At 35.8% G+C, this 16,960-nt stretch overlaps 1 protein-coding gene across 1 annotated transcript in view; it reads left to right on the top strand.

Moving 5' to 3' along the window:
• Positions 1 to 14,879, top strand: part of LOC108369625 (protein sidekick-2-like) — a gene marked incomplete at its 3' end in the record, with an annotated part of 52,270 nt that extends 37,391 nt beyond the window's left edge. The window contains exons 6-7 of the mRNA XM_017624774.1: positions 1,891 to 2,072; positions 14,765 to 14,879. Of these exons, the coding sequence (XP_017480263.1) occupies positions 1,891 to 2,072; positions 14,765 to 14,879 (297 nt within the window). The remainder of the gene's footprint in view (positions 1 to 1,890; positions 2,073 to 14,764) is intronic.
• Positions 14,880 to 16,960: the final 2,081 nt, after the last annotated feature.

Raw genomic sequence — 16,960 nt, 5'->3', positions numbered from 1 at the left:
GAGTTCATGCTCTCCCCAATAAAATACTTACGTGCATCAAGTCTTATAAATATATGTTCATATATACCCAAAAGGTTCTCTGAAACGGTTCTAACGATTTTTATAAAATTTTGTATACAGATAATGTTTTGCACAGGGTCTGAAAATAACAGAATTTAATTTTTTTTACCAAAATTACTTTTAATGCCGAAATAAAAGTCCTTTCCTAATAATGAACGAACCGCTTATAAATATTAAAAAAGTTTGGTATGTTGAATGAAAGATGACTAAAATAGCGTTCAAGCTAAAATGCCTAAACGACGAAAGCCAACCATTGAAAAATATTTCAATAAAAATATTATTTAATTAACATAGAACAAAACTTGTGTCAAGTATATGAATTTCCTTTGTATTATATTATAAAAAAAAAATTTAAAAGAGGCGCAAACCTTCGGTCGTTATTTCTGTTTAAAAGCTATTTCCGTCCTCTTTCATTTGATAACATAATATATATTTAATTTGGATAAGGGGTTTGATTATTATACGGCAAGGACCTTTATTACGGACTTCAAAAATATTTGGCGAAATTTGGCTGTTAAAAAAAAATAACTGTTATTTTCGGTATCAGGTTTTGCATTTTAAAGTCATCTAAGTAGGTGTTACCCCCCAGCGAACACGTATAAGGTTGCCACCGATTCGAAATTTGTTACAAATTATAATATGGGTATCAAATGTAAGGTATTTTAAAAATACCCAATTAAAAAATATTTTTAATAAGGTTGCCACCTACTTTGAATCGCATATTCTTTTTTGTAGAAAGTACAGGTCCAATGTTACTATTCATGGGCGCCCAGAGAATGTTCTTAAACAATGCTTTCCCTTTACACTAAGTGTTATCCCTTAGGAAATTAGTTTAAGGTTGCCACTTATTTTCGGCTCTACAAAATTTATCTAAAACATCGCAATATGGATATCAAATGAAAGGTACTGGTGAGAACATTGGTCAAAAATTATTTTCGTCCAGAGTTGCCACGCATCTATGTAATGCAATGTTTTATTTTGTTAATTTCAATCAGCATTTTTTTTTGTAAGATATGTACTATTCTTTCCAGCGTATTTCAAAATATGGTTGCCACCTAAATTTTTAAGTAACAAATTTACTTTGTAGATATCAGAATCTAAATGTTTTTAAATTTATTTAAAGCTATCCATATGACCAGTATTTGATACCCAACATCATTGGAAGCGATTAGTTGAAAGGCCGTTCACACAAACTTTCATATAAAAGTTGCCTGTAAAATCGCCTCATGTAAACACCGTTTTAGCTTTAGATTCAACTGATTTAGTGGCAGAAAGGATTTCGGCCTTAAATATATCGCGGTATTCTAGAAAATTGCAGCCCTCTGTCATTCATTTTTAATAATAATTATAGAAATCGGTTAACGTGGTCCAAAGTTATGCGGTAACATACATAAAAAAAATCAAGAAATAAAAATATTCCGACGAACTGATAATCGTCTCCTTTTTGTGAGGTCGATTAACAATTAAAAATAAACATGATTTTTAAGAATTGCGCGGAGGAAGGATCGAGCCTGGGTGCTACTTGAATTAGTGTGGTGAATGCACAACCGCTGATGGTGCAGATGTCCAGCCTATTTTTGCATGTTCTCTGCATTCTACGTTAGCTTGAGAATTAACTCTAGGTCTTTATCTGGATCAACTGCCGTGAACTCCCGAGATAATTCCTAATCAACGAGTTGATCCGGATAAACGCTGCCGGCTGTCTACGGCATGTACCGCTACAATAACCTATCATATACCATTCATCTCCAATTAAATGTATGCCTAAACTTCTTAAATAAAATAAACTTTTTTAAGCCACTTATTCTTTGCATTTCTCTTTTATTTTAGCACCAACTGGCAAGCCAATACCCACCACCGCACACAACACCTCGTCCACGTCCGTGTACATATCGTGGAAAGCACCGCCGCCGGATACCATACTTGGAGAATTTCTTGGTTATCGGATAACGTATCGGCCGCGAGATCGAAATGATACCAAGGAGATTTACATACGCGACAGCACCGTTGAGGTAAGTGAAGAAGCAAAATAAATTTTAAGCAAAAATAAATATTAGGTACTTAAAAAATCATATTTTAGAAAGCAAAATTTGCAAGAGCAATAAGATAATCGCATCGGCTTAAATTTCGCAAAACTTAATGACGCGCAACATGCAACGCTGCTTTCACCTCACGAAATAGAACTATCACTCAACCGCTAAATGCCAGCCTTAGGTTATTGTCATTCGCATAAAACACACAGCTAACTAACCGCCATGTGTGGATGTACGATTATCGCTTGATGAATGTACATATTTACATACGAGTATGTACCTACGTATGCGTCAACACGTTTCATTGTAGTACGGCACATTTGTCTGCATTGTCTTTTGATCTACGCAAATCTATGCATGTAGTTAGGTATATCTTCACACACATCTCGCGCCACATTGCCTCGTTTATCACCTGTGCTTCTAACCCACGTCCGACAAAACGTATGTATGTACAATCAAGCTTCGCGCCGGATTGCTACAATGTCAGCCGTGAATGTCATTTATTTTCATCTGATTGCCATTGTTGGTGTTCCTGTACCCGAGCCCGACGGCGTTGGTGTCAGTTCGTGAACGTCTGACAGTTTGGCCGAACACAAACACAAGTATCTACATATGTATATACCCACTGGCAGAGATCATTTTCAGGCCTTTACTGAGTGTAAAATTCTCAGATTCGCCAGTCACACGGAAATCGACTATGCAACCATGAAACCCTACCCGCCAGGCAATCTAACAAAAACATGGAGATTTATACGTATGTACATATGCATATATCGCTCACATTCTATAAAGGCCTACTAGAATAGGTCTGCAGAAAGTGGTTCGGTTCTCAGCTAAGTTTTCAATACTTTAACCCTACCTTATCCTGATGAAATAACTTTAACTTAAGCCTGGGTTTCACTATGTCATATTTTGACACAACTTTATCTCCTTTTCCCAACCTTTTACCGATTAGATCGTGGCAAAAAATGGATAGATAGCCAATTCAGCAACACATGTAAACGACTGAAAACCCTGGTTCTGATCGAAATCAATCGATAAATCGTCTTTTAGTTCCATTGGCAGATGTGTTTTCACTCATTTGACGACAGATGCCATTGAAATTGGCATAGTTAAAATCAGCCTTTAGAAGTCTCCGAACGATTTTTGACATCGCCGCTATTAAGTGGTTCGATCGATGCGCCGGAGTAGCAGAAGATGGAATATATGAACCTCTTATACAGTTTTAACTAAAATATGCAAAGAACACATTTTCAGTGGCAAAATGAATCCACCCCCGAAACTATCACACTAACGATCTGCCAAGTAACACGATTTTTGAACGCCATTTCTGGCCAAACGATGGTAAAGTCAATTTGTAACTGTAAAATTCCAAAATGTTCAAGTTCTGCGCTAGTTTTAACAGAGCCCGTTTTACCGCAGGGTTCTCACTAACCCACACACACACATTTGCACACATTTACTGCCGTCCATACCCAGCGTTCTGAGCTACCATTTAACGCGGCCGGTTACTGTTGCTGCTGTTCCAGCCACAATTGTTGCTCGACCACCAACGAAAGGCCCAAAACTGTAGTTAGCCAAAAACGAAACTGTCACTTCCATTCTCTGCTGCCACCTGCCTCAAAGTTTTTGTTGTACTTATTTCGTACTTTCGCGCCCTACTCTAAATATAAAGCCATATCGCCCTTTTGCCCTGAAGCCCATAGCCTAAAAAGTTTTACTTATACAATTTCCGGTGTCGTTCGTTCGCCTATTCGCCAGCTCATGGACTGTATCTAAAAAGTTGTTGTGCGTGTTATTGTAATAGTTTTGTTGTAGCAATCTGAATTGTTCTCACACTTGTTGTTGTTTTTATTGTTGTAACAGCTATTGTTTTGTATTTCATTTTGTAGCAGCTCAACTAGCGCGATGGCTTTGTGAATTTCTACTTTTGTACAGTTGTTGCTATTTTTGCTGCATTTGACTGCCTGCCTTGCTTTGTTGTTTGGGTATTGAAAGCTGCTGTTTTTGCCATTTACGTTGACAACTTAGTTAAATGCCCTGCTAAGCGCCTAAAAATGGCTAAAAAGGCTCATGTTCCAAATATTAAATGGTAATTTACGCCTATCTCGTAAAATCGCTGGCAAATCCAATCGTAGTCGTTAGACACGCAACAAACAAAGAGCACAAAGGTAAAGGTGACAGAGCTACTAGACTATTTACGGATAGTGGCTGAAAAGAAAGAAATATTTTTAACTGACGTTTAAATTATTTAGCATTTTTATCTCTTTGTAAAATGCATAAAGGCGCTGGCCCAATGCAGGCTTGCTTTGCACGCCTTACTTACTTTAATTTGCTTTAATTTACTTCAAAAACTCGTTTGGCCAAATGGCGGCTTGGAACGCTGTCAAAGCTACCACCTGGGTAATTAAAAAACTAAGGTCTGTTCCCTTACACTAAGAATAATTTTCCCACAAAATTCCAGAAAACTAAAAAAAATACAAGCAATCTTTTCAGATTTATTTTTAAATTGATGCGAATTTGAATGCATTTCAAAGGAATGATAATAATTATACATATATAACTATAGGTACATTTATTAAAAACGAAAAAAAATCCAATTTTTCAAGAGACGACTGACCAGTAGTTTGACATCATAAATATCGCTAGCTAGCAAAATAAATTAAGGATTAAGGTACTTGTTTTATTTTTTCTCATTTATATTCAATGAAGGGCAAATTTTCTAAGTCCAGAAGAGGCCCCGAAAATCCGATAAGGCCGAAATAATACGAAATCTTTTAATAAAGATCGAATCCTTTTGATTCGTATGGAGTTTTGCTTTGCTGTTGTATTCAAAGTCCCTGTAAAATTTTTAAAAATGGACTTAACAACTTTTCAGCCAGCGATATGTTAAATATAAATATGGAAACATATAATCATTTTTATTAAACTTTGAATAATTTATATTATATATATTTTTTTTATTACGTAAGAAATTTTTTGTACATAAAAGTGTGCAGCAGTTTGTTTGAATTGATTTAGAACGGGAATATACCTTTTTGTCAAAAGCCTACGAAACGCTTTCAAATAAAACATTTGCCTATTTGAAACTTTGAGGTGCTTAAAGCAAGTGAAGCAAAGCTGCCATTTGGCCAGCCTTCATACATTTTAGTATATTCCAAATAATTCTCAAAGCGAGGCAAGCAAAGCAAGACTGCATTGGGCCAATACCTTAAGAATTATGTGAAGGCTTTAAAGTGAATGACTTCAATTCTGCGCCCATATAAGGAAGTCTGAAAATTCTTTCAGAAATTTTGAAGAGTTATATATGCACGTATGTGTTTTAAACTTATTCCTGTAAGAATTAGAACAACAGACTGGTAACCGGTTACTAATACATGCTTTAATTGTCTTTATTAGTTAGTACGAAAATTTTACGGTATTTATTTCGGTCAAAAATGCGCCGAGTGTTGGTTGCCAACTGGTGAGCCGTAGCTCGTTTATTAGCATAGGCCATTAACTTGACTTACCCCCACAAAAGGTGGTCTTAAACGGTGCTTAAGTTAGTTTAGTTTGATGTGTCAATCGGTCCGATGACTAACTCACATAGAACTTGCAGGTCCATTGTGATACCACTGTGAAACACGGGGAATCTCAGTGACTATTCTGCATAGAACCATTTGGAAGCTCGTATGAAGCGTATGATTGGTTTTATACCTACACCGGATAGTTCCGTTAGAGAGCTGAAAAAGTGCCTACCTAGAATAATCGCTCTGCTCTTAGCTAAAGCTAGGCAGCTGCTTAACAGTTTCTTCTTCTTCCTCATCTCTGCAACTTCTGCAATATTCATGCGAGTATATTCCTAATCTCGAAGCGTGCCTACCAAATAGCCCGCGACCGGTTACCCCAGCCATGACCATCGAAACGTCCAGAGGCGGAGCAGTTCTTCTGTTATTTTTTCCTATCAATTTGCGGCCATAGTAGCCTAGTTGTTGTATCCTTAATTTGCAGATTGTCATGGATACTCCAATCTAACCTCTGCTTTCACACAATGGAAGATTGGTACCTTTAACGGCTAACTCATCGGCTCTGCAATTTCCTTTAATATATCTATGTCCCGGTATCCATATGAGGCTGACCTTGTAGACGGTGTTAATATCAATTAGTGCTGCCAGGCATTCCTGTTCATCCTTTCATCTTAGCATTACCGCGATCATTGATTTTTGGCCTGGCAGTCCGAAAAGATATTAATCGTAGTCTTCGCAACAGCATGTGTATTAAGGTACACAGCCACCTCTTTTATAGCAAGAACTTCTGCCTGATAAACGCTGCAGTGGCCCGAAATTCGGGCGAATAATTCCGGTTCTAATTATTCAGAGAAAACATCGTAGCCAAACTTATTGTCTAGCTTGAATCCTATCGGTGTAAAACTTTATTTTCCCCTTCTACGCGGTCTTGGTGTTTGCTACTCTCTTCTTTACAGGATGTTCATCTTAAAGAGCCTGTCAAAGGTGGGCTTAGAGATACAGTAGTCGATTTCTGGGTTATAAGTAGCTTTAATCTCTCGCCATTCCCCTTCTTCTATGTGGCGCAGAAACGTGGACATGGACGAACAAACATGAGAAGACTTTAGATGCTTTCGAGAGAACTATTCGCGTGGGTGACGTGTACCGAAGAAGATGGAATGACGAACTGAATGGCATGGATATGTGAAATTTAACGACATGGATATAGTTAAGCGCATAAAAATACAAAGATTTCACTGAATTAGGCACTGAAGGAATCCCTCGACTCGGCATAAAATAAAAGAGCGCCCACGAACACAATGGAAGGACCAAGTACAAGAGATGACAAAGTCATTGTGCAGCGTATTTAAGATTTAAAGTGACGCTCTGTTTACTGAGAAAAACACGCAAATGCGATTAGAATTGCTGAAATATAATCCTTGATTAGTAACAGCTTTATGCACGTGGAAACTTCTGTTTAGAATTTTCTCTTAAATATTAACACAAAAAATTTTGTCGCTTGCTAGTCTCAGAAAATCATAAATTCCGACACCATTTTGCTTCATTGTCTTTCCCATTTTTTAAGCGAATATTTTTTACCTTCAAAATAAATTTCTGCACCGTAGAAATATATGGCTCAATTTAAATTTCACGACAGAAAGAGAAGTGAATAAACCCAAATATTCTAAATTTAATACTTCTTTACCAACTGGCTGCGCTTCGACGGTAAAATCGTATGCTGCAACGGCCGCTGTTGCTCTTCCGCCATTGCGTTTATGTACCACGCTTTGTTAGGCGCTTTGTTAGCGCCTCCCTTTCCTGTAAGTGGTGATTTTTTTTCCATTATTTGCTGTAAGTGCAATTGCAAACTTATCGTTCTTACAATATAGTACATATACCGAAAATTATCAGCGATTATACTCACGTACGAAGGCAGACGCAGCAGCGGCGTACGAGAACGCGCGCGCGCGTAAGCCAACGAATGTTGAGCTGTCAGTATAAATATACATACATATGTATGTATGTATGTATGTGCGTATGTATGTAGAAGGGCAATGGCAATGGCGCCATTGCGCCAATGAACACTTCCACCGCCAAACTTGCGCGCTGGAGCAACGAAGTGCAACGGCATAACGCTCCCAAGTGCATATTTTTCGGAAAAGCGCACACTTATCGCGCCTTTAGCGCACGCTTTTCATTTTTCCATTTGCTTACTGCTCTTCATACACACACATACATGCATACATACATATAACTGCCTAAAAAAATACTACTTTTTTAGTTCTCATACTATTTGATTGTTTGCGCCCTTTTGCATTTGTTCGCATTTTTTTTTCTGCGAGGCATTTTTTGTAACCGTTTTTTTTTTTTTGCTAACTTAGTATTCTCTTTTTATTTGCATAACACTTTGATGCTGAAATATTACCCTGCGAGGCGAAAACGTGCAACTTCAATTTTTTATCGCAACATTTTGTTCCATGTGATTCGCAGCGTTGCGGCACACAAACGCGTAAGGCAAAATGAAAAAATAGAAATTAAATAAATTTGGACGTGTGCAACAAAAGGAACGAAATGCCACTTTTAGTTATTATATCTACTACTACTACTACTAGTACAAGCAAGACCACTACCAAAACGTTACAATGTCGCAATATATATTTTTTTAAGGCAGCAAACTGTTTTTTAATAATGTCTGCGCGCGCGTGGGCTTGGGTGTATTTTAGTAAATTTACATACGTAAGGAGGACAGGGATGGAAAATCGAAATTTCAAATTGTGGCTAATTTGACAATAGAAATGTACCCTTTTCCTATTAAATGACCTACAGAGTAGCTCATGATTTTTTTTATTTTATTACTATTTTCAGATAATTTGTAACAATTTAATAAATTTATACATTATTTGCATTAACAAGAAAATTATTAATATATCAATACAATTGAATTAATATTCAATAAAGATTTATGTATCCCTATGGGATTGTACCATGCCGAAAAAAGTAGTTTTATTTGGAAATCAAAAAAAAAATTTTCTAGGTCGCTCAAGGCACTCAAAGTTTTTCATGTATTTTACATGGAGAAAAATGAAGTTTTCTTAGAAATGGCATAGAGTTCTTGAAAATTAATCTTTCTCGATCGGAAAACTTTGTTTCTCTTATAAATATGTTCGATAATATTACCCAATTGTTTATTAAACCACTTTCTATTATTAAATATTTCTTATAGGACCCCTAAGACCCTCAAAAAATGCAATGGGGGACACATAAAATCGCTTATTTTTAAAAATGGTAAAATAAATAATCGGAAGCAACGTTTTCCCATCGAAAAATACTGATTTTCAATAATTCTGTACCTTTTCAACAAAAACTTTTTCTCCCTCATATAAAGTGCATGGAAAACTTTGAGCGCTTTGCGCGACCTCTAAATATTTTTTTGATTGAAAAAAACAGCGGTATAATTTTTTTCAGTAACATTTATTCATTTTATTTAACTCTGCTTATAAAAAGCAGGCTTTCTTATGGTCACATTTGACTTTACTTGTTTGAAAATTGAATAATTATTCAAAAAAATATACTGAAAGTGAAAGTACTTAAAAAATCAGTTAAGAAAATTACAGTTTGGTTTGGTACTTCGTGGACAGGCGAACTTGAGCTAAAATTTTACTCAAAATTTGACTTTCTTACCCATCGTTGGAAGGCTAAATAAATTCCCGCCAGGGTATATTCAGATTACAGATATTTTCGCCTTTAATTATTATTTTGTCTAATTGTACCTAAATTGAGCTCAGTGTAACGAGTGTACCTTTTTGGTTCGAAAAAGTCGGAAAAAGGTACAATTGTATCTACTTTTCCATCCCTGATGCAGAACAATGCTAGTGAACTTTGCCTACTGCTGACTAACCTCACACTTTGAATGCATCACGGATGCTCATATAAAGGATAGTTGAAATTGTGGGCTTTGTTTTGTTTTATAAAAGTTATCTTTGCGCATATTTTTGGCGCAAAATAAAACTCATACACAAATAAATAACCGGTTATCAAAAACTTTCAAATCTCCCATATGAAATGCTGCACGTGAAAATAAAATTTAAAAACTCTTCTTAAAAACGGCGCAAATTTAACCTACCCTGACGCATACACATGCATGTAATGTACATATGTATGAGCATATGCATATCGTCGTGTGTGAGCAAATCCAATTTTTGGCAGCAAATGTCAGTTATGCGGTTTTGTACCTTAAACGACGATTTGCTGGTATGTATCAATAAAACTTCGATTTAAAAAAATATAAAAATAGCATTGCTGTAGAACGAAATGACAGAATGCTTTTTTTTAGGGTCTGAAGGGAGAATTGGCAATTGACACCTTGTACCTACCTGAAATCTGACATTCAAAAACTAGCTACTAATAACTAATAAAATAATAATATGCTGCCTTGGCAACTAATTTATTTATTTTTCCACAGAAAATTTTATTCTTACAGACTATTTATTAGTAGATATCAAACCAAATTTCACATTGCATTATATCTTCTTTTTTTCTTATTTGGCGCTAAAACTATTTGTCCCCAAAGCTTCTTCAAGTGCCTCTCTCATGAGCGAAAAGCACCCAAAGTCTTCTCATCTTTATTCATCCTCGTCCACGCTGCTGCGCCATATAGAATAACGGGCATGACGAGAGACTTTTAGAGCTTGATTTTTGTTCATCGTTTGAGTGCCCTGCTTTTTAATTGCGTACCGAGCCCAAATTAGCACCTGTTGTCAAGATTTCCTCCTTTTATAAGCTACGAGAGTTAAGGCGCTGGCCCAATGCAGGCTTGCTTAGCGCGCCTTGCTGTCTTCAATTTGCTTTGATATACTTTGAAAATTTGCTTGGCCGAATGCTGGCTTGGAACGCTGTCAAAGTAGCCAGCTGTCTGGTTGAAAAGTCAATGTCTGTTCCCTTAACGATAATAATTATAATTATTATATTATAATTATTTAATAGAAAACTCTAAAAAGTATATGAAAAACTTTCAGATTTATTTTTAAATTAATGCGAAATGTTTGTATTCAAAAGAAATGATAATAAAGATACATACATATCTATATCTACATTTACTAAAAAAACTATAACTTAAAAAAGCGATTTACTTGAAGAAGAAGTTTTTTCCTCTCGTGGAAAATTTGTAAAAGTGGGCTTTGTAACTTTTTATCATAAGATAACGATGTGTTAAATATAAATATGGAAACAATGAATCATTTTTATTTCATTTCGAATTACCTGCATTTTCTGTGACTTTTTTAAATTAAGTAAGCAAATTTTTGTTTGAATTTATGTATTTTGAAAGAAACATACCTCTTTGTCAAAAGCCTACAAAACGCTTTCAAATAAAACATTTGCCTAATTCAAACTTTGAGGCGCTTAAAGCAAGTGAAGAAAAGCTGCCATTTGGCCAGCCTTTATACGTTTTAGTATATTCCAAATAATTTTTGACACTTCTCGCAGCGAAGCAAGCAAAGCAAGCCTACATTGGGCCAGCACCTTTAGTCGCGCCTTGTTTGAAACCTCGTTTGGTATCAAACGGCGCGGAGAGGTCGTTCCCAATATGAACAGGGCTGAAGATTGTGCTCAACATTGTCCTACATAGCCGTATTAGTTTTGCGGGTATCCCAAATTTAGACATAGCGTCGTACAGGCAGCTTCTCTTCGTGCTATCAAAAGCGGCAAAAATCGACAAAAAAATTTTGCTTATCTAGGGTTTGCTCCAGAATTTGATGCGCTGTGAAAATGGTGGACTTGCCAAAGGTCAAATCAGTTGGTTCGTGAACGGCTTTACACGGTATTATCGGCAGGACGTTGTACGAAATACTAGGAGGCTTATTAGGCGATAGTTGGCGCAAGCGGCTGGATCCCCCTTCTTTTGGATTTTACAAAGTGTTGCATGTGCACATATCGATGGTGCTCTGCAATAGCGACATAACTCAAAATAAAATATAAAGGATTACTAAAGTTGGTAGTAGGCACGGTTGCCAGACGTACTGATTTTTCAACTCTTGTACTTATTTTATTAATTTTTTTAATCAGTACGCTAATGTCCTAATTTTCCAAAATTTGTACTGATTTTTACTGAATTTCCACTTCAAATAAAATACTTTAGGATTTTCTTAAGGTTTTTACATAACGTTAGAGCTTCCTTAAACTCTACTGTAAAAAGTAAAATGAAAAGAATTTGATTGGAGTTAACATATTTTACTTAGTGTTTGATATGGCCAGGAAATTAATATAACAGAAAGATCAATCCTTTTATGGGCATATCGCCGGGTCGTTGCATACCAGTTGCGATAATATGATGGAGTTTAAATTATTTAAAAATAAGGCCGACGTTTTTTTTTGCGAGTGTTGTTAGTTATCTCGAAAATGACTTTCAGTTTAATAATAAAAAATTCGGGTATGAATTTCCTACAATTTTTAACAATTTACTGATATTGTAAAAGAGATTTTCATACATGACATAGAGTTAGATTCTCTTTTTAGCGAATTCTTAGTCTTTCAAAGTTTTTGCGTAGTTGAAGAAATTATTTTAAGGCATGAGGATTTAGATGAATTTCTTAAATAGTGGTAGTAAAAAAGATGTCGATTTTCGACAACTGGGCGATACTAAATAGTAAAAGTAAATGCCCTGCTTAGTTTTTCGAGACCTTTTACGATTTTCTCTGGGCTTTGCCGGGACCTTTTGTGACTGTTCGTGGGTGTTTTTTCTTTCCTTTTTTCCGGGATTTAATCATATTAGTTAGGCATTTCTTCGGGATTATTTGCAACTTGTCGGCATTTTCTCGAAACTTGTTTAGTCTTTTCCTGAACGTCGAAGTCAAAAAGTACATTTCCGTCCCTAAATAATGAAAAACAACAATTATCTGCTCAACAAACGCTGGCATTGGTTCTGTTAGAGAAATTATTTGTCGCTATTTAAAGTTCTTTGGTTCCACTAAAAGTAAAAGTTTAAATAAAACGCCTCTGATTTATTTGCTCTCCTACCAGCCTTGATAATTCCATTTAGACTTGTGAACACCACTTCCCACACATCAGAACAATTTAGCCGTCTATTTTTTGTGTGCGTGTCATTGCGTGTATCTGCGGTTGGCTGGACTGTTTATTTTGCTTTATTTTTCTCTCGCGTTGTACTACATACACGTTTATTTTCGGATACCCAAAAACAAATTTAATTTACCAGCGTTGGACCATAAACTGCAATAGTTGAATTATTTTGCACATGTGTGTGAGTGTGAGTGTGCGAAAAATATGTACCTTAGTGTTTAGGCCAACATATCAACTGCAGCCAAACTAAATTTTAGTGTATATTATTCTCTGGCGAACACCAGTGTGAAATGGTGTACATACATACATATCTACACTAGGCGATATATGAAAGTGTACAACTTGTTTTAATATATAACACCGTGCGACAAAAACAAAAAAATTTCGAAACATATGAAGCAATATAGTAAAACTGCATTTTTAGTTGTTCTCTCTGACGTCAGATTTTTTTTTTGAAAAAGACTTTGTAGTTTCAAAGATATGATTGATTCCAAAAATTATTTAAAAACTTTATTCCCATGTAGAAAAACAATATGGGCACCATGTGGATAGGACATTTTCAATATTCTACAGAATTTTCTCTTTAATTTGATAGCCATACTGTTTTTATACATGGCACTGAGTTTTTTTTAATAATTTTTTTAAGTAATTATACATATTTTTAAAATTTCAAAGTGCTTAAAAAAATCCTTACGTAAGACAGAAATACTAAAACTGCTATATTTGGCTCATAGTTTCGCAAATTTAAAAAAACAAAAATTGTGTGTAAAATTTACTGTCACATGGTGTAATATTTACAATTCGAACTTAGCTCAGTGGGTAGGTACACTACTGGCTTTGGACGTTGGGGTCATTGGGTCAAATCCCTGTGAAAAAGTCTGATGAGAAAATGTGATGATTAGTAGCTATAGAAGTTATACCTACAAAAATAGCAAAATGTAAATTATGGTTTTTTTCCACAAAATTTTTTAATAAAAACGGCATCAAGCTCAATAAAATTATTGAATATCATTCAGAATTTCTATAAAATTTTCGAGTATGCATTTTTGCAGCACATTAAATGTTTGACCTTTTTTTAGCCACGGATTTTCGCACTTTTTTCCATATAAGCCTAAATTTCTTATGAAATGAAATGCGCGAGACCGTTGGCAACAAAATTGCACTTGTTATATAAAAAACCGCAAAAGCAGTTTCAAAAAAAAAATCTCAAAAATCAACGAGATCTTTTAGCTGTGTAAAATTTACACTTTGTTAGACTAAAATTTAATGGGCTACAAAACTGTATACTTGAAAATTTTCTAGAAATTATGAATAAAAAGTTGAAAATTTTGATGAACATTTTTTGAATTTTTGATATCTCACTAAATATAAAGTGTGAAAATTTTATTTATATTGTTTATATTATAGAATGAACATTATTTTCATAAATACTTAATGCAAAAAATTCTTCATTAAAATAAATGTGAATATTATACTAGGTGTACACTTTCATTTGACGCCTAGCGTATATAAGTCAGCAGTGACACAAATGGCACTGTTTATATGTACGCATGTAGATGTTGTAGGAGCGTGTCAATGTAGGTGTGCACATTTTGCTATCGGTCTGCTTTGCTTCTGAATGAGCTGCTTAACCAAATGAGCTTAGGTACTTTATGGTTGGCCAGTTAAAATTCGGGTTTTCTCATTTGCTCTAGTTATATCATTTGCTGTTTATGTACAAATGTACGTATGTATGTTTGATCGTCCTTGCCGGCATACACGCATATGCTCTTATAGTTTACTCGCTATAAGTGGAAGTGCTTGCTGTTGCGTTGCCACCCAAATTAAAGCTCACATGCAAATCCTTAATTCAGCATAAAAGTAGTTAAGCACCAGAATTTGCTAACTGGGGTGCGAGCATTTGTAAAAGACTTTGTATAATCGTAGCTAATGCTTTACGTAATTCAGACATCTACACTTAAATTTGCAATTAGTTATAATTTGGTTGCAAATGAGTGGAAGGAAAAATAAATAGTTTAATTTTTTTTTTTCTTTTTCTATGATAACTATTTATTTTTGGTTAATCTAACTAGAATATCTTTTGAGTGTTTAATTTTATCTTTTCTTTTGCAGAGTCATGAAATTACAAATTTGGAGACCTATACACAGTACAAAGTTACCGTGCAAGTTTTCAATCCAGAAGGCTTGGGTCCCGAGACCACCATACTGGTTATGACCGATGAAGGAGGTGAGTTAAAAATTTTAAATTTTAGAATTAACTACACTGTAAACTATATTGGCAAAATCTAAACTGACTTATATTCGCGGCTATGAAATGAAAAAAAATTTAATGAGTGATTCTAATGCAGTCTAGAAATATCTTGCATGCATCTGTTGGCTTTATTAAAAGCAACTAATGGTCGTACTACTTGGAGAAGATAACTTCCTTACAATGTTACCTAACAGCGTTTTACTCTTGTTGCTGGTTAGCTAAACTCTTCCAGAACCTTTTGTGGGGCTTTACCATCAACGCGCGAAAAGCTTTAATCACTCATGAAATTGTAGCTAACCGCCTGCATGCCATGAAAAGAGATGCTCATTTGTAAGTTGTGCATTTTCCTATCTAAGTATTCTGATGTTATCGTCGGCCTTCCCATCGAGCCTCCCTCTTCTTCAGCTACAACCATCGGCTTCCAAGATTAACACTTTCAGAGCTAGAGCGTAGGTGTCCATTCGATCGTCGCGACCAAGCCACCGGAGTTGGGGTATTTTAATTTCCTTTGCTATATCCATGCCGTTGTTAGCGTCAGCATCGCCAATGCATAAATGCCCATAACTCTTCAGGAAAATCTTTCTCTCCAACCCTCCGCGACCCACCTCATTGGATCTGAAAAGACTTAAATCCTGAATTGCTGACTCACTCCAAAATAGCACTTGTTTTAAGAGTGATACAGCTTTGGCTGCAACAGGAAAGTGGTCCGAGTTGTTTTTGTGGCCCTCTGAGTGTACGTACTTCTGAAACACTGGAAGCGTACCTTCTGTCTTTCACAACCTGATCGATTTGGTTACTCGTGTTTCAATCTGGAGACAGCCATGTATCTTGATGGCTCTTTTAATGGATGCAGGATTTTTATGTCGTGATGGTGACAGCGCTCTTAAGTATGTATTCTCAGAGCGCTGTTAAAAAAGATCCTTGAATACTTCGTGCTTCTCTTCCATCGTGGCGTAGGCGCATATTAACGACCCTAGCCAGGCAGGGGCACTCTCGCCATTAATAATTCAGGCATTTGAGGTGCATGCTCTCAAATCATAGTCCTTTACCAGTTTGCCATGATCGTCATCACAACGGGGGCCTCATCCGAGGCTTTAGTTTTATTTTTCACTGGAAAAGGAAATTTCTTAATCGAATACACATTTATATAGCGAGCCGCTTGAAGTTGCACCTACTACGAGGCTTTAGAAATTTCTTAACCGAATACACATTTATATCGCAAGCCGCTTGCTCCAAGATAGACGCCCGCTTGCAGTTGCACCTACTGGTGAACAGACGTTGTACACTTCAGTGAGCCCTTAAAAGGAATAGGTCGGAGCGGCTCCACCGAAGCTTTCTTTCTTTCTGTCGTGAGTTAAGGCTTCACTCGGATTGGATACCCCATCTCGCATATGGGTTGCCCATGTTGCCCAGAGTGCACGAACGTGAACGCAAGAGTCGGGATTCAGTGTAGCCATGCAACTGTAACTGCATACATAGAATATCTGCTACACCCCCTTTGCATTACAAACGAGATCACTAAACAGGGCTTAGACTACATATATAATAAAAGAAACTACTTTAAGCTGAATTAACACCGGAGGCTCGAAAATTTACACCAGTTGCCTACACTAATCGGTGTATAAATCTCACTTTGTTAACAAGCTATTTAATTAAAGTTTAATAGTCTGTTCGATTGGTAAACTACTTTTAAAAACTTGAAATATCAAACAGATAAGACTATAACTTTATACAAAACTCTTTTACCTGATATGTTGTCGATAACAGCTGTAGGGGTACAACGAGCAAGTGCACAGTTCAGGGCTGACAGTAGCCAGTTTTAGCGTAAATAAACTTTTAATGTCAAACGAAATGAATGAGAAAAGTTACTTATGCACACTAATGTATCACTATGTACCTTTACCTGCGGATGCAAACAAATGTATGTACTAACATACGTACACTGGGCGACAAATAATATAATATTCACAATTATTTTCATGAAAAATTGTTTGCATTAATTATTTATGAAAATATAGTTCGTTCTTTAATATAAACCATATTAATGAAAGTTTCAC

This window comes from Rhagoletis zephyria, unplaced genomic scaffold, assembly GCF_001687245.7.
Source record: "Rhagoletis zephyria isolate East Lansing unplaced genomic scaffold, Rhagoletis_zephyria_1.1 Rzeph_scaffold_03772, whole genome shotgun sequence".
NCBI lineage: Eukaryota > Metazoa > Arthropoda > Insecta > Diptera > Tephritidae > Rhagoletis > Rhagoletis zephyria.
This window is presented reverse-complemented; position numbering and strand designations above follow the sequence as displayed.